Source organism: Epinephelus lanceolatus, chromosome 13, assembly GCF_041903045.1.
Source record: "Epinephelus lanceolatus isolate andai-2023 chromosome 13, ASM4190304v1, whole genome shotgun sequence".
NCBI lineage: Eukaryota > Metazoa > Chordata > Actinopteri > Perciformes > Serranidae > Epinephelus > Epinephelus lanceolatus.
The window spans coordinates 4,615,630-4,642,067 of record NC_135746.1 but is presented as its reverse complement, the minus strand read 5'-3'; the positions used below and the strand labels follow the sequence as shown (position 1 = coordinate 4,642,067).

The 26,438-nt window shown below is 41.0% G+C and overlaps 1 protein-coding gene across 3 annotated transcripts in view; it reads left to right on the top strand.

The window, feature by feature from the left end:
• plcb4b (phospholipase C, beta 4b) overlaps positions 1-26,438 on the top strand; it is a 147,987-nt gene that overhangs the window by 65,214 nt on the left and 56,335 nt on the right. For all 3 annotated transcript variants that reach the window (XM_033649149.2, XM_033649148.2, XM_078173673.1), the window contains 3 exons: positions 8,293-8,390; positions 23,111-23,191; positions 25,212-25,271. In XM_033649149.2, the coding sequence (XP_033505040.1) occupies positions 8,307-8,390; positions 23,111-23,191; positions 25,212-25,271 (225 nt within the window). In that variant the 5' untranslated portion in view covers positions 8,293-8,306. The remainder of the gene's footprint in view (positions 1-8,292; positions 8,391-23,110; positions 23,192-25,211; positions 25,272-26,438) is intronic.

Genomic DNA, 26,438 nt, shown 5'->3' with positions numbered 1-26,438 from the left:
TGGTTTTTCTTTAGTTAGCTGATTGGTTCTTGCCATAATATGAATTTTAACAGTTGTCCAATAGGGCTGTCGGCTGTGTATTAACCTGACTTCTGCACAACACAACTGATGGTCCCAACCCCATTGATAAAGCAAGAAATTCCACTAATTAACCCTGATAAGGCACACCTGTGAAGTGGAAACCATTTCAGGTGACTACCTCTTGAAGCTCATGGAGAGAATGCCAAGAGTGTGCAAAGCAGTAATCAGAGCAAAGGGTGGCTATTTTGAAGAAACTAGAATATAAAACATGTTTTCAGTTATTTCACCTTTTTTTGTTAAGTACATAACTCCACATGTGTTCATTCATAGTTTTGATGCCTTCAGTGAGAATCTACAATGTAAATAGTCATGAAAATAAAGAAAACGCATTGAATGAGAAGGTGTGTCCAAACTTTTGGCCTGTACTGTACTTCGGTTCTCACATACACACACACACAAAAAAACAACAACTCAAAAATGATACGTCACATGCACGCCCCTGCCAATCCACACCACTCTCTCCTAGTGTGCAATCAGCGAGGTTTGTGTTTTTGAATCTGCAGGCCTCATTACTGCGATCATTTAGTCTCATTTTGCCACCACAATGTACCAGTGTGACTTAAAATATTATTCATGTTAAAACTGTGGAGATCTTAGTTTATTTCTCATGTTTAAGGGTGCTGCTGGAATGACGCAACTCTCTGCTAACTTTTTGTTGTTGTAAAGCATCCTTTGGTCTCTTGAAAGGCGCTATATAAGTCTTAGTTATTATTATTAATATTATTATTATAACTGTTGACCAGAGGCTTCAAGGTCACAGCAAAAACATCAAGACTTGAGGTTTGAGACGAGCAGGGTTCTTCAGAATAAAAGCACCAATGGTTCTGCTTTGATTTGTCATTATAGCAGCACTTTATTTAACTTTTTTATACTTCATGTAACTTTATTAGAACAATAATTTTGTTACAACAGAACTTTATTTAACTTTGTTACTTTATACACTTTATAATAACAGTACTTTAACTTTATTGTAACAGTACTCTATTGAACTTTATTGTACTGAACTTTTTCAATTTTATGATAATAGTATTTTATTTAAATTTATTAGCAAGATGGTTACTGGTTCCAATCCGGGATGGTAGAGCCCTTCTGTGCGGAGTTTGCATGTTCTCCCTGTGTCAGCGTGGGTTTCCTCCAGGTACTCCAGCTTCCTCCCACAGTCCAAAGACATGCAGATTAATTGGTGACTCTAAGGTCCCGTTTATACGACAATTTCAACTGAAAACGGTAAACTTTAGTTGTGTTTTGGCCAGTCATTTACACGACAGCGGCGTTTTGGGTGCCTGAAAACGCACCATTTTGAAAACGGGTTCCAGAGTACAATTTTTTTTGAAATGTCTCCATTGTTATGTATACTTGCAATATGCAGTTCCTCTGAAAACGGAGACCCTCGCACATGCGCATTACGGTTCCAGTCACTAGGCATGCGCGAGAAAGTCGACCATCACAACAATGCCGAGCTCTGTTTGTGCTGCTCACCCTGTTGATTTGAAGTGTAGATCTGTTACTGTAGCAACTCCACCTCGTCGTCCATCCAGACAAAGTTATCTGTGCATGCTTTCGCCATTGTGTCTTCTTTGTTTTGGTTTGTAGTCACCGTGTTGTAGAGGAAGGCGCTTCAGCGCAGGCGCATGGCGTCATGCCGTGGTGTTGCTTTGCAAATTTACACTGCCACCCATTGGCCTGGCGTGCATACTACGGCGTCTCCGTGGGAAACAGGGATTGTTTCAATAACGTCGTCATATAAATGCAGAAGTTTTTTAAGACGCAAAGGACAGACTTTTCCATTTTTAGAGAAACCGTTGTCGTCTAAACAGAGCCTAAATTGTCCGTAGGTGTGAATGTGAGTGTGAATGGTTGTCTGTCTCCATGTGTCAGTCCTGTGATAGTCTGGTGACCTGTCCAGGGTGAACCCTGCCTCTCACCCAATGTCAGCTGGGATAGGCTCCCCTGTGACCCGTGGTTACGGAAAATAAATGAATGAATGAGTACTTCAACTTTATTATGACAGTAGTTTATTTAACTGTATCATAACATAACTTTATTCAACTTACATTAATATAACAACACTTTAACTTTTTATTATAACAGTACTTTATTTAGTTTGCACTGTAGGTTATGTAGATTAATTAACTCATTGTAATAACCATATTCCCACATAAAGCCTACCTAAAGGGACTACAGATATACCATTTACCTTTATACTTACCTGCACTGCTTGAATAAGAGAAATATGATTTGTCCAAAAAAAAAAACAGTCTTAAATTTGGTTAAAAACTATCTTGAAAATGTCTTTATTAACTTAAAGTATCTGAGACCTGTAGACACCCTGTAAATGGATAAATAGTGTTTTTCCTCATTTTCTGGTTGGTTCACCCTCTGCATCAACAGTAATTGTAACGTTAAATGAACCTGCACATGCGATTAACTCCTATTAGTAGCTGTATAATTGTGCAGCCTTTTAGGATCACTCTGCATTCACATAATGACCGTTTACAGACATCTCAATACTCTTTCTTCATCTGCATCTGTCACGTCGGGGGTGGAGTGTAGCCCACCCAGCTCGTAGTTTTCTGTAGCCTCTGTTGATGTTGTCTCTGATCTGTGTTTGCCACATCAAAAGCAGACGTCCCCCGCTGTACTCGCCACCCTGTCCCCCCAGCCTCTGTCACACACAGCTGCTGCACTCATCCATCTCTCCCTGCCCACCACTGTTCTGTTTTATCTCATGTCGCTCCCTCCTCACATCTCTATTCCCTCTCGGTCTCTCACCTCTCCACACCTCTCACCAGCTTTATATCTTTTAGTTTGCTGCTTTGATTTTCTCTCGCCTCTCTCTTATCTGTTTATCTCTTTCTCTCCTCCCGTCTCTCTCCAGCACTTACCCTCTGTCGGTCCCTATTTCTTTCTCTTTCTGTATCACCCCTCCTCTGTCTCCCTCTTTGTCATCTCACCCATCAACATCCAGTTTCCCTCTTTTTATCCCTGGGAGGAAAATGGGTGGTTTCTGCGTGAAATGCGGGACTTCAGTTCCTGCACTGACTGTGGGGTACTTACACACTCACACAGGCACATACACACATTCATGCAGGCGGACATTTTCACCTATACAAATGTATTTTTAGAGACTAAATTACACCCATGCCAACCGGTAAATGTATGATTGTTTTGATTATATGCTGTATGTGATTTTCTGTATAGTAGACGATGTATGTACCTTCTGTATTAGTTATCATCATTTTAGCCTTGAAACGCCTCCTAATCAAAATCAAATCACACCTCAGAGTATTCCCATAATGACTTAATACTGGCTGAGCTCTCAGACTATACATAGTATGTCACGTTCTCAAGTGCACCTCTCAGTTTTGCCTGACACATTTGAGGCTGACGTAAGGAGAGCCTATATTTGGGGTGGTGTCATCAACAATATTACAGTTTCCTGTCAGGACCCCCTCCCCTCCCCTCCCCGAGCTGGGTGTCTTACGTGACGCTACACGTGCAGGTGTGTCACATGAATCAAGCCTGACTTGCCTTTATGAAAGAGGAGTGCAGTGCACATCCAGACTGTTTCAGGCCAAGTGCGAGATAAAAGGAGACTTAATGGAAAATTCCACCCTCAGATACACTTTAACTGTCAGATATGCTGCTCAACCTGTGTCATTCAGTCCCACCCAGGGGTTATCCAGTGATGATGCGGTGCACCCACGTCCCCTCAACCTGCCTTTGCCTTTCCAACTTATACTTCACTACTTACACTGTGCATATTACAGCTCTGTTGCATTCTGGCATTGTGAGGCTACTGGTGCTTCTGGTCTCTCACAGTGAATTTCTCCTTTTGTAAATATGTAGAAGATGCCTTACTGCACGTCACATAAAAAAATTGCTAGTCATGAAGAAAGCCAAGATAAACAATTTAAAGCATTTTGAAATAGTCCTAGAATTGCACGGTTCTGTCTGCTCGCAGTTAGACTTTCTAGGGTTTTTATTCCTCCAAGCATGAATATAAAAAATCTCTCGACACTGGATTGCTACTCAGCAGCCCAGCAATGTCTACTTTGTTGTCTCAGACTTTGCACTGAAATACTGCGAGGCTGAATAAGGTATGTGTTCAGAGAGGGTTGTGGAGGAGGAGGGCTGTGCTGTTAAAACTTCTGCTGTTGTGCTGCCAGTTACTGCATAATCAAGTAGCTGCAATTAGGAGCCAAGAAAAATCTGATTTTCTGACTGCAGTGATGGATTTGGTTCTACTTTTAGAAATGTCCATTAATGTCTTTGTGCGCTGGACCAAGGCTAGACTTTAATCTCGGCACTTAACAGGTTATGACTTTGTTTAAAATCACATTACCTAATGTAATTGGGCATTACATAATGTATTGTAATGTAAATGCATGGCTCTCTTTTCTGTTGATCGTTTAAATGCTAGGCTTTATCTTGTAAGCTAATGAGAGCCAGAGCTGATATGTGAGTTCGGCAAAGGTTCTTCTCAGCAATGATGACCCTGATCATGGACCTGTGGTGGCAAAATTCATAGACTGGTGCAAGTTTAAGTCCTTCTTGGGCCTCAATACGTTCAAAACTAAAGAGATGATAATAGATTTTAAAAATAATCCTTAAGTGATCTCTCCTGTGGCGATTAGAAATTTGGCAATATCATTTATAGTGGGGGAGCTATTTGGCGCAGATTATGTGGCAACTCAGGGCGGGTTTTTCGCATGATCTGCAAATCCAGCTGCTTCACAAGATAACATGATCCGGGCAGATACGGATGAGGCCAGGGAAGCTGTCAATACCGATTGCTGTAACAGTAGAATTATTGTTCTCAGGAACCTTAAGGCGCAGACACACCAAACCAACTGCAGAGAACTAGCAGCCACAACATCGCCTGATGTTGTCTCGCCCAAAACATTGCACATGAACACACCACAAAGACTTCAGTCCATGGCCAACCAGCACGTATGTTCTGCGCCTGCGTGAGAGGAAACAACTCGTCCTGCCAGCAGACGGTGGGAGTCGAAAAGGGAAACCGGAAGACCATCTTGACGCTAGTTAGCCAGTTAGCACATTAACAAGACAATCCAATGTTGAAAGAATAAACCAGATTTACCGTGCACCAGTGAGCAATAACACAAACCATCATGAAATGTTTCGGCTAAAAAGCTCCGTGGCTAAAGAAAAATAATCTGACCTTATGTGACAAGTTGGTTTCGATGTCATGCCCTCTTGACTTTAGCTCTTTGTTTACTTTCCTCATTTTCATTTCTCTTCTCCTGCACTGAGTTGAACTGCCAATCAGAGTAATTTTATTCACCAATGGGCTCTGCCATTGCCATTTTAATGTGCTGAATTGCAGACAGGGGCCAATGAGGGTCAACAGTGTGGGATACACTTCAACGGCTAAGGTGACAGATGCTTACTGACAGCCCAACAGTGACCAACGAACAACTGTCAGCTTGGTGTGTCGGGGCCTGTAAAGCCTCCATTTTGGGAAAAAAAAAATGTAATTTTTTGTTACAAGTAGAAGATAATCAAATGTGATAAAGTACAGTATGGTTATTTTAAGCCATTTCTGAATTGAATTTAGAGAACAATTACTGTATCATGATATATACCGTTACCGTGATATTAAATTAAGAATTTGGTCATATAGCTCACCCTCTCTTGGTACCGTTACTGATAACAAGCTGATCTTTGATCTTCATGTAGATGCTGTGTGTAGAAAAGCTCATCAGTGTGTGTACTTTTATTGTAAGCTTCAAACTGTAATGTCAACAATACCTTCATGACAGCTTTATTGAATCAGTCCTCACGTTCTCTTTTGTCAGCTGGTATTGTTTTGGAAGTTATCTGCTGCTGGTAAAGAATGAAATGGAGACTTCTGCCGGCCGACAAGGTTTTTATTTTCTTTGCAAAGAAAAGGTCAATCAACACACGAGCGGTCAGAATGAAGAAAGACCCTGAGCATGGGAAGGCCTAGTCTGAGTGGGTGGAAGTTCGCTGCATAGATCAGCCTCTCACTGGGCAGAGCGAGCCACTTCCGAAGTCCCGCCCTACCACCTCCAGTTGTGTAGCAGTTTTCAAGCGCACCATTGCTGTGGCACTGCCAAGAACGATTGTGATTGGTTGAAAGAAATAATATATTTTTCTCCAATCTTAAAGTGAGAGTCGACCTTTCTTTTCTTGAGAAAGGTCTGGTGAGCGAGACTAGGGAAGGCCTAAACATTTATACCTGAGGAACGTCTGCAGGGTTTTGTATCCAGATGGGAGGTTAAGAGGTCTAGACATCACAATTTAAAACACAGAAGGACCTGGTATCTTGGTGAGAAAGCAGGAGGTGGGGCATTTCAAGTAGTTGAAAACACAAAGAAATTGAAATTACAATTACAGTATGGGTAACTGTACTCTCAAGAAACAGATTGCATGGTATTGTCAAAGTGTGCAGCAGAATTGCAGGCAATCCTGGCAGATCCTAACCATGGCTGTCCAAAGAAAGTTGTCTCCATCTGGCCGCAGATACAATCTACAAAGCTGCAGGGCCAGTAGACTGAAAAACCCATTTACCCCAGCTGCCATGGCCTTTAAAATAACTTAATTAGATCTTTATATTGTTTTTATTGTTTGTTGTTTGTCTGATGGTTGTGCGGTTAGTGCTGGCTGTACAACAAAGTGCTCCTTGACGATAATAAAGATACCGTTGATTCTCAGATCCTCCTTAGTGCTTTTGTTGAAGTACAACTATTGCACTATAACAACCCCCCAGGAACAGCACTGGGCTTTGCAGCGAATTTGACATAGTAGCCAAACCGTAGAATTACAACTGTCAGGTCGGTCACGGGATGCCATGGAGCCCAAAAAGACTTTATCTCTTAGGCTTACATTGTGAAACATACCTGTGTACTACCCAGTATGAACACTTAGATAACCCTCTAAATCATTATGTCCTAAAAGTATTTTTTTTCGCTGTCATTTATGAGAGTGAGCCCATTTGGTCAGCCATTTGGTTTGTAAGCAGGGTTAAAAGAAACACTAGTGCGCTTGCTTGGGCCTATGGATGCTAAAGTTTTGGGTGATGTTATACATTATTAAATCCTCTATTTTCCTTCAGGAGTTTTCCTTTTTTGGATTTGAAATCAAAGCTACCCAAGTTAGAGAGACTTCAGGCCACTGCTACTGAATTTCAGCAAAATTTAGAGGAAAAGGCACCAAGTCATAGACATATGACGCACGTTTTAGTTGATGAAACGTTTAAACATTTTTTAATTAGGTGTATATGCCACACTTTTTTACAGCTGTAGAATGCAATAATCACTTTAGGCCTACAATAATGACAAATGAAAATCTGAATGTTAAAAAAAATATGCGTTATTCATTTCCACATAATTTTTATGTCAAAGCCAAATGGAGCCATTGGAGAAGGTCTACATGTAGTTGTGGAGCCTTAGGTTGCCTACTCCTGAGTTTTAAAGTAGAGGGAGGAATGAGATAGAAAGAGAGAACTGTGAATGAATGATGCGTAAAGAAAGTCTTTTCTGATTAAAATTACACCAAGCTACATTTGTTAAACTTGCACTTTGATGGGGTTCTTCCCGAGTTTTGCCTGTCTATGTGCAACTGCAGAATGTTTTCACTGCCTTCCATGGTCCAGTGTTGTTGCTCTAACATTTGTAATCATGTGACCTGTTTATTCATTCTCCTTGTGAAAGTACACCATTTTTAGAATTATTTTTCAGTCAGTATTCATCATCAAAACTTTTTTTAGGGATACTTTGTGTACATGTGAACGGTGTTAAGGTGCCCTTCACACTGGAGTGTCACAGACCTGGTTGTAAATCACAAAAATCTCCCTGTAAGGACTGTCAAACTCCTATTCTGGAGATAAAGTTGGAAAACACCCAAGTTACACATAAGTGATTAACCCAAAATAACCCCAGAATGTTCCATATCAGGTCTTGTTTATTGGTGAATGGCTTTATACTACCAAGGAGGGGGTATTTTCGGATGAGCCCCTGGAGGGCCAGGTACAGTACAGCAGCTATGCTCAGTGAATTCAGCATCTCTTTATGACTGCAAGAGAGAAGAAGACAGATACTGTGTGGGTTTATGAAGCATGCGTTCTGTTCTTGAAACCTCCACGGGCCTTTACATCTGGCTGTTGCAGATTTTTTAACTAATTGTTTCCCTTTCTGCATCTGTCTCTCTCTTTCTGTGTCTCAGGTTTGTGAGCAGCCATGACGAAGTCCTACGAGTTCAACTGGCAGAAGCACCTGCCGGAGTTCATGCAGGAAGGCGCCTCCTTTGACCGGTTTGATGAGGTAAAAATGTTGCATTTCTTTGGTTCTTGTGAGGTTTCTGCATTGTGAAATAAATAAATAAATAAATAGAACAGCTCAGAATGTAAAAATAACCAGCCTCCTAACCTGTTTATGTCAGAGTCATGATACATTACAGCATGACTCTTTTGGCTGAAGCAAAGATTCAAGTTTAATGTCGTTGATGAGTGTATGAAGGCTTCGCCTGTGATGCAGGCTGTGTGAGATTGTCAATAATCTTGTTGATACCGACAAAGGTTATTTGCTCTGTCCTATTATCATCCATCACCCTTAATGACCATCCCCCGGTCAGTCATTAGCGTGCACACACACACACACACACACACACACACACACACACAGAGCCATAATGTAGCAGAGGCGTCTCCTTTACAACCTGATACGTCATTGTTGTAGTCAGAGCTCTTGCTGTGGGCAGGCCACACTGATCAGCCTCATTAAGGATCTTCAGCGTGGCGACTGCTTGTCTGCAACACGTCCACACAGTCTCAACCAGCAGTCTGAAAATATTATCTGTGTGTGTCTCTTTGTCTTAGTGAGTGAATGTGTTCTTTGTTTTTACATAGACCGTGAATAATTATCTTCATCGTCTTCATAATTTATTGTAGGTATGTGTAGAGTTGAGTTGCAAATTTTGAGATTTCTGCAGAGACACTGAAGTGCTCACAGCGCCATGGCTGTTTGAAAGTTTAAAATCAGTATCACAGAACTGAGGTTCATACTGTACACTAAGGCTGTTTTCTTGATTAATTAATTAGTTGATTGTAGGGCTGTAGCTGATTTTGAATTATGTCAGTTGAATCGGATTTGTCTGTTCAATACAAATATTTGACTATTTGTTCCCTTTTTTTCCAACATGTATATGATAATGTTGTCATGATACTGGAATGTCTAGTGTTGACACAGTACCTTGAAAAATACTGATATTTAATACCATTCTTTAAACCACCGGGAAAAATTGACAGGCTACAGCTTGACAAAGATGACTTTTCTCTTCTTGGTTAGTCATAGAGAGCAGCAGAATGATTGATTAACAATAATTCAGTCTTTTTTGAATTGATGAAAACAATATTATTCCTGCAGTAGTGCTCATGTTCAACAGCCTCTGATGTTGTCACACATTCAAACTGCAGTAAAGAGCAAGTTAAAAACAAAACAGTGCCACAAAAGCCTGTAATGAACCAGAACGAATGAACTGAAACCATTTCAGATATTCAGAATAGCAGTGTGCCATATCATATTGTTCATGATATAAGGTATAATTTTAACATAATATGAAAAATTCACATTGTGATACTGATATTTAGACTTGTTGACATATTGACGTCATACTGTTACCTACGGCAACAACAAGCATGGCTGAAAGCGATATTATTACAGACTCTGCGGTGGTTCCAAAAAGAGGAGCAGCTTCAGTAGTGTGGAATAAACTGTGGCGTCCCAGAATGTTTTATGAACAGCCCCGGGCTTCTCAGACTCTTTTAGTGACTTACCGCTCAGAGGGAACCCTCTCCTCTCTCGCCATTCACACACAGGAGTCAGTGTCGTCAAGTGATTTTGTCATAAATCTTTGGTGATGTAAACCTGCGTGATGCTTGCTGCTCGACAAAAAACTCTATATATGTGAATGTGTGATAGTTGTGGTATCATAACAGCCTGTCACAGGTTACAGTGTGATGATTAGAGGAGAAATGTCAAAGCATAAAGGTCCAGGTGGAAAAAAACCAAACAACTCAGGCTAATATGTGCTAATTATGCTAACGACGGTTCAATTTTATATGGACACTAGATATTAAAGAAAACCCAAAGACCGTATCGTATTAAGTTGCTGCGAGCTGTAAATTCACCACTTCTAAGTAGAAGGCAGAGGATAACGCTACCTCTGAGCCCGACCAGGCAAAGCGTCCCTTCTACCAGGCAGCTGCCTCTGTCTCAGTCAGGCTCACCCTGGGTCTGGGTCCTCAGCTGCCTGCACTGGAGAGCACTGTGAAAGCGAGGAGCGCTCACTCTGCAACTAAATCTGGGGACCAAAACGTCCTCAGATGGACACTGACTGACAAAACAAAAGACAAAACTGCTTGACTTCAGGGGTCTTCGACTGATTATTCAAATGTGCAGCTTTCAGGAGGCGGTCCCAGTTGTTTGTCTTTAAAATGTCAGATGATGTTGAAAAATGTCCATCAGTGTTTCCTTAAAGTCCAAGATGGCATCCTCAGATGTCCTGTTTTGTCCACAACCCAAAGATATTCAGATTATTGTCATAGAGGAGTAAAGAAACCAGAAATAAACTCACATATAAGAAGCTGGGATCAGAATATTTTTCTTAAAAAATTACTCAAACCGATTAATCGATTGTGAGATTACTTGCCAATTAATTTAAAACTAATCGATGAATCCTTGCAGCTTATTGTACATCAGCATATAAAATGCAGTTACAAAGTGCTTTACCAAAGACAAAACAACATTAAAGCTGATTTTAAAGCAAAATAATATTGAATTATTTCTCAGTTGGAGCCACAAGCAAATGTATTGCCTATCAAGCCAATACCAATATAATTAAATCAAAAAAAGATTAAGACAATTATTTTGCAATAACTTGTGTCACCCATATCCATCTTGCTCTGAATGTGTATCTGTGTGCAGCCCGTATGACCCCGTGTATATCTTACTGTCTCTTTGCCCATGTTTCCTCTGACTAACTTAATCAGGACACTTAGCGAGGACATTTGCCGAGCAAAGGCAAAGTGTGTCACACACACGCGCTCACACACAGACACACACGCACGCTTTGCACACATCAGGAAATCCCCTCAGTCCTCTCCGTTCATGTGGGCATCAGTGGGGGGAGGAGGATCCCTCTTAGGCAGAGAAGAAAACTTGAAAGAGCGTAGGGAAAAAGCATCATCAAATCCACAGCCATGTCAAAGTGAGCCGTGAAACTGGGCCGGCGTGCTTCTGAAGAAAGTCCTCAGTGTGTCGCTGCTGTGGGTAGGAGCCAGGCTTAGGACTGGCCTGAATGGTAATAAGGTCGACCTCTGGCAGTCACCTTAAGCATCAAAATTAATGATGTCAGCAGGGACATACCCCGACCCTAATGAATTATTATTACCCTAACAATACTAATTACCTCCTCCCGAGCAGGTTTTCGGTTTGGTTTGTTTGTCTTGTTGTCAGCAGGATTACGGAAAAAGTACTTGCATGATTTTTATGAAACTTAGTGGAAGGGTATAGCGTGATGCAAGGAAGAACCTATTACATTTTGGAGCAGATCCAAATCACAAATTATTATTCCCTTTTGATAACTTTGCTATATAGGGCATTTGGCCTTGGGGTAATAAATGCCATACAAGAACGAAAGAACACATCAATTATTCACCCTGTGTTATGTCAGATTTGTGAAAGAAAACTTTGCTTTTATCGCATGCCTCCATGGTGAACGAAGAATCCTAAAACCATGAAAAGTCTTGATGAACTGAAGTCATAGAGGTCTGCGTTTAACAACAGCAAAACTTTATCAAAATATTCGTTTACAAATTCTCACACAGCTCGTCTCAATCACTACTTCCCAGATGGACCTTTCTGACGGAGAACTGAACTGAAAGTCAGATCTATGCTCGCCTCAAAGCCACACTCACTCAGTTTGTTTTTGTTGAAGGGGGCAAAGATGAGTTTCACTGTTGACCCACTTCCTGTTGGAAAGGGTTGTCTGTTTCGGAAGTACCGAGCATCAGACCTGGATTATACTGCACGAGTTGTGTAAAACCTCCTACAGACTGTGAGATTTTAGCAGTCTTACGAGTTTAGTGCAGCTACACTGTGCGACATGGATCTAATAAACTTGTGTACAACATCAAGTTTGATGTGTGCAGACTGTACGATAACAGCGCCTACTGAATCACAGGCTACGACGTACAGTGCAACAGCTTCCTATACTGAGTGCGCAAGGATGCTTCACGGGTTATTACTTCTCCAACTGTGAAGCTCAACATAAAGGGTCACATTATGAAATAACCTAAACTTTTCTGGGTACAATACACTGCGGTGTGTGTGTGTTTGCTAGCTGCTAGGTGTCTCACCTGGCAGCTGCAGCTCTGCCGCTATTTCCTTCCATGATTCGTCCTTCTTCACGCGATCATGGTAAGAGCTGGAGGACACATCCTACAGGCAACTCCACAAGGGTTTTCTCTTTGCTGGAATCCCACACATTTCTTTTAGTGTGTTTTGCCTCCATGGCGAGCTGCTATCCGTCTGTTTGTTCGGGTTTAATGCCAGTGCGCCATTTCACGCTGCAATTCTATTAGCTGGTGAGTAGACATAGGTAGTAACAGCAGTCACACAGTGAGATAGTCATCCCAAATTTCTGACACCGTCAGAATTTTATCCGAGGCTGTCTTAGATCGTAAGACCATGACAACAGCCATGCTTGAACCTCTCTCACACTACGACATAGGACCAACGTTTTAGAGCCACAACCAAAGATATCACCATGTTTCTGTCACGATGGTCATCTATCGTCTAGGACAGCCCAAATTCATATAATGTATACCAGGCTTAGGAGTTTGTAAACAGATATTTTGATATGGTTTTGTTATCGTTAATTGCGGACCACTGTGAGTTCAATTCATCACGAATTTTCTCAATTTTTGGATTCTTTGTTCACCGTGGAGGCATGCGAGAAAAACAAGGATTTCTTAACAAATTCAGTGTAGCACGGGATGCACGAATAGTCATTTTGGGGGTGTGAAATATTCCTCTAAAATCCAGTAGGTGGTAGTAAAGTTCAGTAGTGACTAAACATGGCCAATCATGGAAATAAAATGATGCCGTTCACAATCCACATCCAATACAATTATAATGCTTCTTCCTCAAACTAATGTGTGCCTATTGTAAATACAAACCTGTCATGCAAATAATTATACTCTCACTCACATCCAAATGTAAATCGTCTGCAATCAATTTTCAAAGAACCAGAGATATTAATTTAAATTTGACTCAAGAAAAATTTCTTTCTTGTGAACATGCAGTTTCTAAAAACTGTTTTTATAACAAGCTGCCATGTTCATGATGTTATTTAGGTCTCAGCATTTGATATTTATGTACGATAATGTTTTCTGGTTTTCACAAATGTATGTGAAGCGTGTGAAATATTTCCAGTTTAGAAGGACATAATAAATGCACAGCTGAGAAGAGGAGGCTTCAGCTGGGCACAGCATAACTATTTTTGGAAACATATCCAGACATATACTGTGTCGTGGTTGTGCATGCAGATTTGCATATTATAGAAAACTGGACTATTAGCCTTGGTGGAGGTCTGCGCTCTCTGAGTGTCCTTCTAGTTACTGATTTATCCTTTCTTCATCGGAAGAGTAGCGGCGAGAATTTCTTTGCATCTTGCATGATCGTCAACTACTGCTCAGCAATTTATTGTCTGTAGGTTCAGTCCTTCATTCATTAACAAAGTGGGCTTTCTGTCTTTAACGTGTTGCTCCATGTTATGAACAGTCTTTCTTTCTGTGTTTGTGTTTGTAAGGCAGAGAGTGAATAGCTGTTGCTCTGTTGCCTGGCAAATACAAAGCCTGCAGGGGACATCTGCGTCGATTGAAATGACGTACGCCAAGTCCACCCACAGACACAGGCATGCTCTTTATCAGTCCCTCTCATAAGGGCACTCACACACAAACACACACGCACGCACGCAGATAGAGATGCACGCATGGGCACAAATATGCTAAACAGCATGTATCTTTTCCACAAAACATTCTCCACTGAGTTAAACCCCACTGAGCGACAGATGGTACGGACAGGTAATGCGCAGGTCTGCGTATGTGTTTGTGTTCCTACGTTTTATTTATTTTAAAATGTACTGAACCAGGAAAGGCCTCTTTGAGATTAAAAATCTCCTTAATAAGAGTTTACTGGCTGCAGCACATTTAAACGAAGTTGCAGACATGTAAAATAGAACAGTTACAGACGATAAAATTTTAGAATCACAGCATGACTATACGATGCGCTGTAAACTATGCACTTCTCAGTGCAGTTTAAAGCTTGATAGGGGATCTTTATCACTACATTAAGTCTCTCAATGCCACATCTTGTTATTAGTGTCCTGTCCAAAATGAAAGCATCTGACATGGAGTGTTTGTAAGAGCATCTGTTGTGACATTGTTCCCCTCTTTGAATAGAAGCAGTGGTGCGAGTACTGCTCTTTCTATGTTATCTGTCACTTTATCTACATAACTGTTGCGTCCACTTTTTCTCCACCTTTTTGTTTAGCTTTACCTCTGTACGCTACAGTGCAGCAGGCTTCAAGATAAGCTATAGAATTTCAATAATGAATCAGTTTTTGTCTTGGAGTGAGAGATTTCAGATTAGTTTCCCCTCCTCAACATATCCTGAGGCAGAGGTCAGAGGTCAAGCATCATTAGTGATCACTCATGCTAAAAGTCAGGGGGCTTCCTCTGTGTGTTTGTGTGTGTGTGTGTGTGTGTGTGTGTGTGTGTGTGTGTGTGTGTGTGTTTGTTTCATTCATTTTCTCACTGATTGGAAATCAGTCACTTAAGATGTGGCCGGTGTTCGGTCCCCATGGGGACTGAACGGCCTCGTATTGACAGACAGTTAATGAAGGCAGAGAAAAACAGGTCAGAATCGTGACGCACTGAAAACAGATAAACAATTATTTCTCTTTGGTCATTCTAATAATCTGTTTTGTACAAAATGTTACGTAATAATGGTAGATATCAAAGCTAGGGCCACAACTAACAATTAGAGTCGTCGTCGATTAATTATCTTCCTGAGCAATTGATTAGTTGTTTTGTCTATAAAATGTCAGAAAATGGTGAAAATGTTTGCAAGTGTTTCCTAAAGCCCAATAACATGTTTGCAAAGGTCTTGTTTTGTCCACAATTAAAACATATTCGGTTTACTGTCATAGAGGAGTAAAGAAACCAGAAATTAGAATTAGAGAATTCTGACTTTTTTTAATGACTTAAACAGATCAATCAATTATCAAATGAGTTGGTGATTAATCTAGGGCTGAAACGAATCCGCGAGAAACTCAAGTAACTTGATTACAGAAAATCATTAGTGCAAATTATTAACATCAAAGCTTCATTTAATCCAGTGGTTCCATACTTTTGTCCTTAAGGGACCCCTTTTCAATTGTTGAGTAACATTTTATAGATTTTTCATTTTATATTCAATGCAAAACAGTAGCAGTGTAGAACAACTGATAAACTGTACTGTTAACCTGCATAGTTTACACAATAACTGGAGGAAGTTTGTGTAAAACCAGAGATTTGGATGAATTTTGAGCAGATTATTTCTTGTGAATATTATATCAGAGATGAGTGTTTATGATATACAGTACAGGCCAAAAGTTTGGACACACCTTCTCATTCAATGCGTTTTCTTTATTTTCATGACTATTTACATTGTAGATTCTCACTGAGGGCATCAAAACTATGAATGAACACATGTGGAGTTATGTACTTAACAAAAAAAGGTGAAATAACTGAAAACATGTTTTATATTCTAGTTTCTTCAAAATAGCCACCCTTTGCTCTGATTACTGCTTTGCACACTCTTGGCATTCTCTCCATGAGCTTCAAGAGGTAGTCACCTGAAATGGTTTTCCAACAGTCTTGAAGGAGTTCCCAGAGGTGTTTAGCACTTGTTGGCCCCTTTGCCTTCACTCTGCGGTCCAGCTCACCCCAAACCATCTCGATTGGGTTCAGGTCCGGTGACTGTGGAGGCCAGGTCATCTGCCGCAGCACTCCATCACTCTCCTTCTTGGTCAAATAGCCCTTACACAGCCTGGAGGTGTGTTTGGGGTCATTGTCCTGTTGAAAAATAAATGATCGTCCAACTAAACGCAAATCGGATGGGATGGCATGTCGCTGCAGGATGCTGTGGTAGCCATGCTGGTTCAGTGTGCCTTCAATTTTGAATAAATCCCCAACAGTGTCACCAGCAAAACACCCCCACACCATCACACCTCCTCCTCCATGCTTCACAGTGGGAACCAGGCATGTGGAATCCATCCGTTCACCTTTTCTGCGTCTCACAAAGACACGGCGGTTGGAACCAAAGATCTCAAATTTGGACTCATCAGACCAAAGCACAGATTTCCACTGGTCTAATGTCCATTCCTTGTGTTTCTTGGCCCAAACAAATCTCTTCTGCTTGTTGCCTCTCCTTAGCAGTGGTTTCCTAGCAGCTATTTGACCATGAAGGCCTGATTGGCGCAGTCTCCTCTTAACAGTTGTTCTAGAGATGGGTCTGCTGCTAGAACTCTGTGTGGCATTCATCTGGTCTCTGATCTGAGCTGCTGTTAACTTGCGATTTCTGAGGCTGGTGACTCGGATGAACTTATCCTCAAAAGCAGAGGTGACTCTTGGTCTTCCTTTCCTGGGTCGGTCCTCATGTGTGCCAGTTTCGTTGTAGCGCTTGATGGTTTTTGCGTCTCCACTTGGGGACATATTTAAAGTTTTTGCAATTTTCCGGACTGACTGACCTTCATTTCTTAAAGTAATGATGGCCACTGGTTTTTCTTTAGTTAGCTGATTGGTTCTTGCCATAATATGAATTTTAACAGTTGTCCAATAGGGCTGTCGGCTGTGTATTAACCTGACTTCTGCACAACACAACTGATGGTCCCAACCCCATTGATAAAGCAAGAAATTCCACTAATTAACCCTGATAAGGCACACCTGTGAAGTGGAAACCATTTCAGGTGACTACCTCTTGAAGCTCATGGAGAGAATGCCAAGAGTGTGCAAAGCAGTAATCAGAGCAAAGGGTGGCTATTTTGAAGAAACTAGAATATAAAACATGTTTTCAGTTATTTCACCTTTTTTTGTTAAGTACATAACTCCACATGTGTTCATTCATAGTTTTGATGCCTTCAGTGAGAATCTACAATGTAAATAGTCATGAAAATAAAGAAAACGCATTGAATGAGAAGGTGTGTCCAAACTTTTGGCCTGTACTATATATATTTTTTTAGGAACTTTTAATTTGGTTTTCTCTTTATTTTTTAACATGTGTAATTGGCTTATTTTTGATAAAGTCAGTGTTTTCTTCTCCCGGAGGCTTGGCCATTGTTCTTTTAGCTCTTTGGTTGTTGTAACTGTGCACTTGTCAAATGCAGGACGAGGCTGTTTAGCAGAGAGTGAAGGCTCTGTGAATATAGCTTGTTTCAGGTCTTCACTCTGCCCTTATCATAGGTAGGTAGGCAGGTGTACGTATTGATCCAAAGTTGGGAAATTCTTTTCTTACAGCAGCAGGATATTAAGGCACTGCATGGGAAAAACACAGTAATACACACATCACACTAGAAGAGAAAGAAAATGTGTATCAATAGAAAAGTAAGCCTTAGCATACTCTGCAAGAGTAAGATATATATATATCCATAATACTGCACATGTACTAAACTGCAAATACTTAAATATTAAATGTATCCATAGGATAATATACTACCAATGTATACATAAAACAGATGTGCAAATTAGTTGAAGATTTAGTTTAAATATGCAGTGAGGCAGAGTGGGAGAATGTGATGTGCACATTTGACATGTGCAAGCATAGATATCATATACAGTAGATACCTCTTTGACGGCTTCGGCCCGTTTCAGCGATGCGTCAACATCGCCACCATCTTGGGGAGGTCACTGCCCGCTGGCTAGTACTGTTGTGTATGGGGATAAACACGGTTTATTTGTACAAACTGCTGTGACACAAAGGTGTTTGAAAGTCGGCCATGTTTCCAATTTTTGACCTTGAACCAAAATGGCCGCTAATTGGGCTTTCACTAAGTGACTGCAGCATTTTATTTTCTGTTTTTATTTTCTTGAGCTGTACTAAACTAAGTTAGGGACATTACCCCAGAAAATAAAATGCTGCAAACGTACGAGTTCCATTTATATTGTTATAATGAAGCACACATACACACTCAATTCACAGTCATGTATAAAAAAAAAAATTAGGTGTTATAAGTTGTAATTGGAGCCCGATTATGTGCAATTTAAAGGTCCAGAGTGAAGGATTTAGGGGGGTGTATTGACTGAAATGGAATATAATAAGTATGTTTTCTTTAGTGTATAATCACCTAAAAATAAGATTTATTGTGTTTTTGTTACCCTATAATGAGCTGTTTATATCTACATATAGAGGGGGTCCTCCTCCACAGAGTGCCATGTTGCACCGCCATGTTCCTACAGTAGCTCAGAGCAGTCAAACCAAACCAAACACTGGCTCTAGACAGGGGCTGTTGTGGCTTAGAAGGTGGAGTGAGTCGTCCACTCTTTGGAAGATCAGTGGCTTGATGCCACACTCCTACAGTCAGCATGTTCAAGTATCCTTGGGCAAGATACTGGAACCCAAAATGCTGCCAGTGGCTGTTCCATTGGTGGGTAAGGGCGTCTGTTACCTGTGTGGTAACCTCGCCACTGGTGTGTGAATATGCAATAAATGTGACATGTAGTGTAAAGAAAAGCTTTGAGTGGTAGGAAGACTAGGAAGGCGTTATACAAAAGCAGTCCATTTACCATTCACATTGGTCACTGTAGTTATATTTTATGTGAAACTGCTTTATTCAGTGTTTACCAGTTTAAATCACCGGGTCTGTTTGTTTTGGAGAAGAGGACACCTCAGTGGATAATTCAGCTCCCAGTAACCTACTCAATGTCTGGATCAGAAAATAAATGCGAAACAGCATAGGACAAAAACTGATTTGTGACATGAAACTGTTTTATTCAGTGTTTTTACCAGTTTTGATCACCTGGTCCGTTTGTTTTGAAGAGAAGGAGACCTCTGTGGATAATTCAGTTCCCGGTAAAAACCTACTGAACAGTGAACACTGAGGGAATCCTAACAAGGAGAAGTTTAGGTGGTTGCAATGTGTAAATCCTCACAGCTAGGTGCCACTAAATCCCCTTAAATCTCACACACTGTTCCTTTAAGAAACCTGTCTAATATAGTTTTTTGTATATTTAATATTTCTTTTTAATAAAGCAAAAGTATTTCTTATCTGATTGCTTGATTAATTGGTAGAATACTTGTTCACTAAAATAACTGATAGCTGCAGCCTGAGATTAATGTCATAGTTGACAACTAATCAGTTGTTGCAGCTGTAATTACTGTAACTCCTACTCAGGCCGGCTCACTTATCAGCTCATAATTTTGGTTTGGTGATTTTGGCTGAGTGCAAAATACCAATACCAATTTAAAATACCATTACACTTAAAATTGGCTTGAACCCTGAGCAGCAAAACAAGGTTATTATACAAATGACCAAGGCTGAAGTAGCAAAATAAGAAAAGTAGAGATAAAATGAGAATAATTACCTTGCATTTTTGTGTTTTGAATAATACTGAGTTTTGTAAATCATTAACTGTGGAGCACCAGCTGGTCAGAGGAGACAAAGTGGCACGACACGCAGCACTTCCTGTGTTTTCATCACACAGCCAATGGCTCGTGTTGATCTCGCTTGTTAAATGCTGGAGGGCATGAGTATGGATGAGCGTGTGCGTGTGTGTGTGTGTGTTTGTGTGCGTGTGAGTGACTCAGTTTGGATCTGTGTGAGCGTTTTACGTCCCCTTGATGGTGTGTTTAAGTTAGCTTAACTTGATACAGTTAATGCAGAGCAAATAGTCTGGTTTGGGGGTTGCTGTTATTGTATGGAGGGGACACAACGAGAGAGATCAACAGACACACACACTGCTGCACTTACCCAGGCACTTATGAAAGAATGTATACATGTTGAGTGGGAGCTGGGCTGCCATGGCTGGGGGTGTGTGTCCATTCACATCCACTCCAGAGATGGTTGGACCTTCAGCTAATTGTTCCTTTGCATGTGGACGGACTGAGTGTTCCCATAAACCTTTTAGTTATACGAACAAGCCGTCTGATGGTGTAACAGTAGCCTGCTGCTTGTTCCAAACAGTCAGGGCTCATTTGGGACCATCTCTTTCATAGAGCTGGTTTGACGACGTGCAACTGATGCCTCCGTCGGTCCCAGCGCAGATGAAAGAGAGTCAAGCTTTTAACTGCACTTACAGCAGACTCACTGTTTCCTAAATGGAAATAAGATCATTTAATTGGGTTTTATTACGGTTTTAGATAACATGTTACAGCCAAATAAAAAACGTCTTAGTCCTATTTGCAGCGGTATATCTCATGGCAGCAACATCCTGTGTGTGTGTGTGTGTGTGTGTGTGTGTGTGTGTGCTTGTGTGTGCTTGTGTGTAAGTGTGTGTGTTACACTGTTCCCTCCTGCTAATATTAGAGTTAGAGTGACCCAGCAGCCATCTCCTATTCTATTTTTTCCTCTCATGTTTTATCCTTCTCAGATGTGTGATGTGAGTGGGATAAACACACACACACACACACACACACACACACTTTGACACAGTCATTCGTCAGCACAATCACAGCTCACAGCAGCTGATTGAATGAGTGAAAAATGTTTGGGTAAGATAAGCAGGATAATGTTAGTAGATTTTCTGCTCCGACTCTCCTGTTGAAATGCGTGTTGCACAGGAGCTGATAGGTTGAACATTAGAGGACGTGTGTGTGTGTAGTAGCATCGTAGCAGCTGGGCGAGCACACCTTTTATCTTAGACACACACACACTAGGGCAGTACAATGAATAAGAATTTTCATCATGATTTGAACAGCTCTATCTGGAAATAATCATTTTGGAGTCATTGGGGTGATGTGTGGAGGAGATAATCTGCAAAGAGAATAAAAATAATTATTAAAGCTGAAAATTGAGTTTTAATTGTAAGACTTCTCTGAGAGGGAGAAGGGGGGATGAGGTAGTTTAATACACTGAGCGATTCATCATGAAACACTTGGGTTCATGTTGTACTCTTCTGTCAATCCTGGCTGAAGTCAGTCATCTATCCTTACTGTTTTTTGGTTTGTGGTTGACTACTAGCGGGGCGTGCTTTGATTGTTTATCAGACAGACTTCTATTGTAATGCCTTTTTTAAACAGACTGCGCCATAGGGCTGCATTGAAGTCCCTTCTTTGTGTCGCCAGACATTTTTACACAGCCGCTGCCATTGTATATTTACACACAGTGGTGGCAGCTGTGTAAAATGTAAAGACGACGTAAAGAAGGGACTTCACTGCAGCCCTATGGCGCATCTCTGTTTAAAAAAGGGCTTACTATAGAAGTTGTGTATTTACACACAACATCATGCCCCTGTGTGTGATTTTTAGACAGCCTGCTGGTATATTCATTCATTCATTTTCCATAACCACTTATCCTGTTATGAGTCGCGGGGGGCTGGAGCCTATCCCAGCTGACACAGGGCAAGAGGCGGCGTACACCCTGGACAGGTCACCAGACTATCACAGAGCTGACACAACAGCGCTTTTTAAACAGGAGTTGTGCAAATTTGCAGGAAAGCCCAATCAGTCTTTTTTCAGCATTGGCAGTATAAAAACAAAATCGGGGAGTGCAGCAAAATGCCGCCTACCTACTTTTGTTTACAGAATGCACCTTTTTCGGGGCAATGGGGGGCGTGAGCAAGTAACAAAACGTGTAGCTCAGCGTGTGACGTCAACAGTGACGTGGGAGGGAAGCCGCGGCTGGTCAGTCCTTCAGCAGTTCTCTCGTAAGTCGGCCCGTTCTTCACCGTCCCCGTCATCTGACGGTTAATGGCCTCTTCGTTTGCGAGGACAAGGAGGGCGCGCAATTCCTTGTCTCCCCAGTTGTTCATCTTTACAGTGTCAGGTTTGTGTTTCCCTCTTGCTACTAGCTGCTCGCTAATTCCTGCTATCAGCTGTTTCCTGTTTATCCACCGCCAGTGGGTCGCACGTGCGGCGTCATCAACAGCTCCTCCCACAAGTCATCAACAGCCCCTCCCACAAGTCTTCAACAGCCCCTCACGTTGTGGAAGGCCGCCTCGGTCTGTTTTAACCAAAAAGGGTTCCACCAATATGTCTACCCTACGAGGTGGAAAATTGGGCACCTCGGATCAACTCGCCAATCCGGCTCTGTGTGTCTAAACGCTCGCAGCTTGCCGGCAAAACGGCCCAACCAGTGTAAAATCAGTGTAAACAGGGCTTATGATGGGCCAGACTATGTCACATAACCTGTGTTAAAGGGGGAGGCCTGGCTGATAACATTGGTCATGAAAATGAATACTGCAAGTTTTCTTTTTGTGTCAAGCAGCAGAAACGTAGCATGTCGTGTTTGAGTTAATTTCTCTTACTGGACACTGCATGTCCTGCGATGCGACTTATTGCGTACATCAGTTTCAATGCTAAAATCGTGTAGCGTTCACAATCACACGTGCATCTCACATAGGATTATCCCTTGTTTCTAATGCACCACACTGTGGTCCAACCAGATGATGTTTGCATTTAACAGTTCATGGCGGTCACATGTATCTCACCTTGTGTTTATCTTAGCAGAAGGTTTCATCTCCTCTGCATGCAAATGTGCGCGTGTGTGTGTGTACATACTGAATGTATTTGCGCATACTTTGTATGTTTTTGTGTGTGTGTGTGTGTCCTTAGGCAGGCAGGTATGTCTCAGAAAAAGAATTAGAGCTACATCTGTTTGTCTGTTGCGTAAGCCCTGCGTGTGTTAAACAGATTGACTGTTAAATGTCTTTCCAGGTCAAATAAAACCCTGTGACTGACTGATGAAGCCCCCTGTCTCATAAAAACTCTTTTTCCTCCCTCTGCAGGACCCGTACATCTTTGAGCCCAACTGTCAGATGAAGGTGGATGAGTATGGCTTTTTCATCTGCTGGAAGAGTGAGGGAAAGGTAAAACTTCCATCTTTTCATGTTTGTGTATTCTCTCGTCGGTCAGAGTAGCCTGGGAACTGCACATATCTGCAAGCTCATGTTTCATTTGCTCTGGCAGATGCATCCCCCTCCACTTAAAACAGATTACCAGCCAATCACAACTGTTAATCCAATATGAGGCAGGTTTGATAGGATTGGCGGAGCCTTTGCACTTTGCACAAAATACGTGATGATGTCATTTTTGGCTTGCGCACCTTCGCACAGGGGTCACTGCTGGCAGAGGTGTAGTGGTAGTTGAAGCAGTGGGTGTACTACTAGGTAGATGGGTAGGTTACAGAGGAGGAAGTGGGTTTCTCTTCTATATATTCCAGTGGCTTCTTGGCTGATTGGTGGGTATACTGTAAACGGACAAAAAAAGCAGTGGGTATACCCCATAAACCTGTGTATACACCAGTGACTGCAGGTGCTGTTCGTTATGCCTATTTATGCTTCCTTGCGCCATCTATCTTTCCGTGATCTGGAAATAATTCCCCGTCCGCCATCATGTAGGCTCCTCCAATCCGATAAATGCAGCTTGAGGAGAGAGGAGGCTTCTGGAGGAGCTCACACCGAGGAAACACAGGTTTATCCTCAGCTAGAGTCTTTTATCAAGAGCCGTAATGTATTAGTGCTGCACCTTCACATGTGCCACAGTAACTGAAGCTGGTGAAGACAGACACTTTCTCATTTGACAGCTTCAGCTCCTCCATCCTCGCATCATTTCCTCGTATATCTCTCTCAAATTCTCGCTGGGAGGAGCTAAGACGTGAGGAAAAAATGCAAGTGAGGGGAGCAAGGAGACGCATTCGCATGATAAACAGTGTACAGCGAGCAAAAACCTAGCTTATTAAGGGGGGATGGACAGAATATCACAGTTTACTGCACATAATCATAACCTGTGTTTTGGCAAGAATCCCAATACAGGGTTACAGTTCAGTATCTTGGAATTTTCTATATGCAAGGTGATAATATTAGGGTTTTTTTCTCCATCTAATTTTAGGAAAATTGCCGTACACTTGAAGAAATAATTTGGTCTGTTTGGTCAGGTTTATGTATTTAAAGTATATATAAGATTTCCCTCCAATTATGTCAAGTAATTCTAACATAACCCTCAAAAAGTAATTAAATCAATCAACACATATTTGAAATACACGTAATATATTAAAAGTAATTAAATAAACTTTATTGAAAGTCATCACAGTTTTTATTTAATCACATAATTGGTACTTTAAAGTTTATGTTCGAATTGCTTGACTTAATTAGTTGAAATTTTATACGAAATTGAAACTATTAAATAAAATACTTTTGACAATGACTAAAAACTGTATTTGAGTGTAGTATAAAGAACACATGACGATTTGCATAGAAAAAAAGTTTAGTTTTTTTATGCAGTCAAAACATCAGCATTTGTTTTTATCAATCCCAGTAACATCTTTTTTTCTTTTTTTGTTTCCAATAGATTTTTTTGTTGAGTTTTTAACACTTTAAAAATTCCCAAAATACTGACAACGAACAACGAAAATGAAATGAAATAAATAATAATAAAAATAGTAGTAATAATAATGATGATATAACATCCACCATCTTAGCGCTTCTTTTGTGCAGTTTAAGCAAAATAATTAACCTTTGCTTATGTCAGTAAAAAACAAAACTAAAACTACTTGCAGGATTCTTTAGGTAAATTCATTTTCTTTTTTTAAAAAGTAAATAATTTAAAAACTGTGTGTTTTTTAAAATCAATACAGTATCACAAAACATAATGTCACGATACTCAAGGGTATCGTTATCCTCCTGCACCCCTCATTGTCAGATGCTGAGAAATTGTGGTTTTTCTGCTACTTATTAAAAAATGATTGCAAACAAACAAAATGCATCATGACCAGTCTGTTTTATTTTCACAGTCTCTACTCCCATACCTCTCTCTGTGTCTCCCTCGTCACCTGCTCTCACATTCTTCCCTCGTCTTATTTCTCTCCATCTTTCTGTGTGTCTCCCGCAGGAGGGCCAGGTTCTCGAGTGTTCCCTCATCAACAGTATTCGTGTCGGTGCTGTCCCAAAGGTGAGACCCCAGAAAAGACAATTTCCTCGCTTCTTGTTTTTACAACATTCACACTCTCTACCCACTCCACCCAACATCCAGTCTCTTGCTCCCACACTGACACTTCTGTTAAAGTAACTGCCTTGTCAGGCACAATATTCATGCTTTAATTAGCTGAGGTAGCAGCGGAGTAATCTATTGATCGACTGACTGATCTGGGACTCTCAGTTGAGATCGTATTCCTGAGCTCGTCTCTACCAGATTCACCAGGGGCACGAGCTGAACAAAATATGAAATATTTAACTCATCAATATTTATACAACCCAGGCTGGGTTTAGCTGCAGGTTGTATCTAAATCTTTTTTGTGCTTTTGACCCAGAGAAGAATAATGGAAAATTGTGCTTTCGACCCTCCTATGATGAGCTGTCATTGGGTTAAGGAGTTCACACTGTGGGACCAAAACCCCACAGGTATAAGACACTCAGTCTCTGTCAGAATGACTTGTCCTTATCCTGTAATAGGAAACTGGGGCCTCATTACTGAAACTTCCTACTGTAAGTCTGAAATCCTATTTTATCACAGATTAAGGTGACATTTAGGATTTTTAGTATTACAGAAACGTGTTTCCTGACAGCATTTAGGAAAATCTGTCTTAGTGTAGGGATTTAGCTCTTACGGAACCATTCTAACTTGGGGATTTCCCAAGTTAGAAATCCTAAGTTAGGATGGACCCTGTCCTAAATTCAAATTAACTGTGTTGTTAGGTCTGTATGTCAATGACCGTGAAGGGGAACAACATGGACACCAACATATAATGACTGAAGGGCTACTCAAACTGTATGATCCTTTAGATTTTAACAAGTAATTCAAATTAGGGATGTTTGTCTAGTTGAATTTTGTTTGGGATAGCCAGACACCCTGACACTGATAACTAACCAACTGATTTTTAAGAAGCAAAATGACTCAAAGAACAAGAGGCCTTTCCTTTTGTTTGGGTGCACCATTGACTCAGTGAACTTTAGAGCCACATTTCAATATGCTATCCAGTTAGAGGTGTTGACATTTTAATATTTTGCAATATAAACATCTTATCGCTTTTTTTTAGAATTTCTGTTCGCCTTGCTGACAGGCAGCCAAATAGCCGCCTTAACATGTAGTGACAGGACGCCCACTGCCCACCCTCTGGGT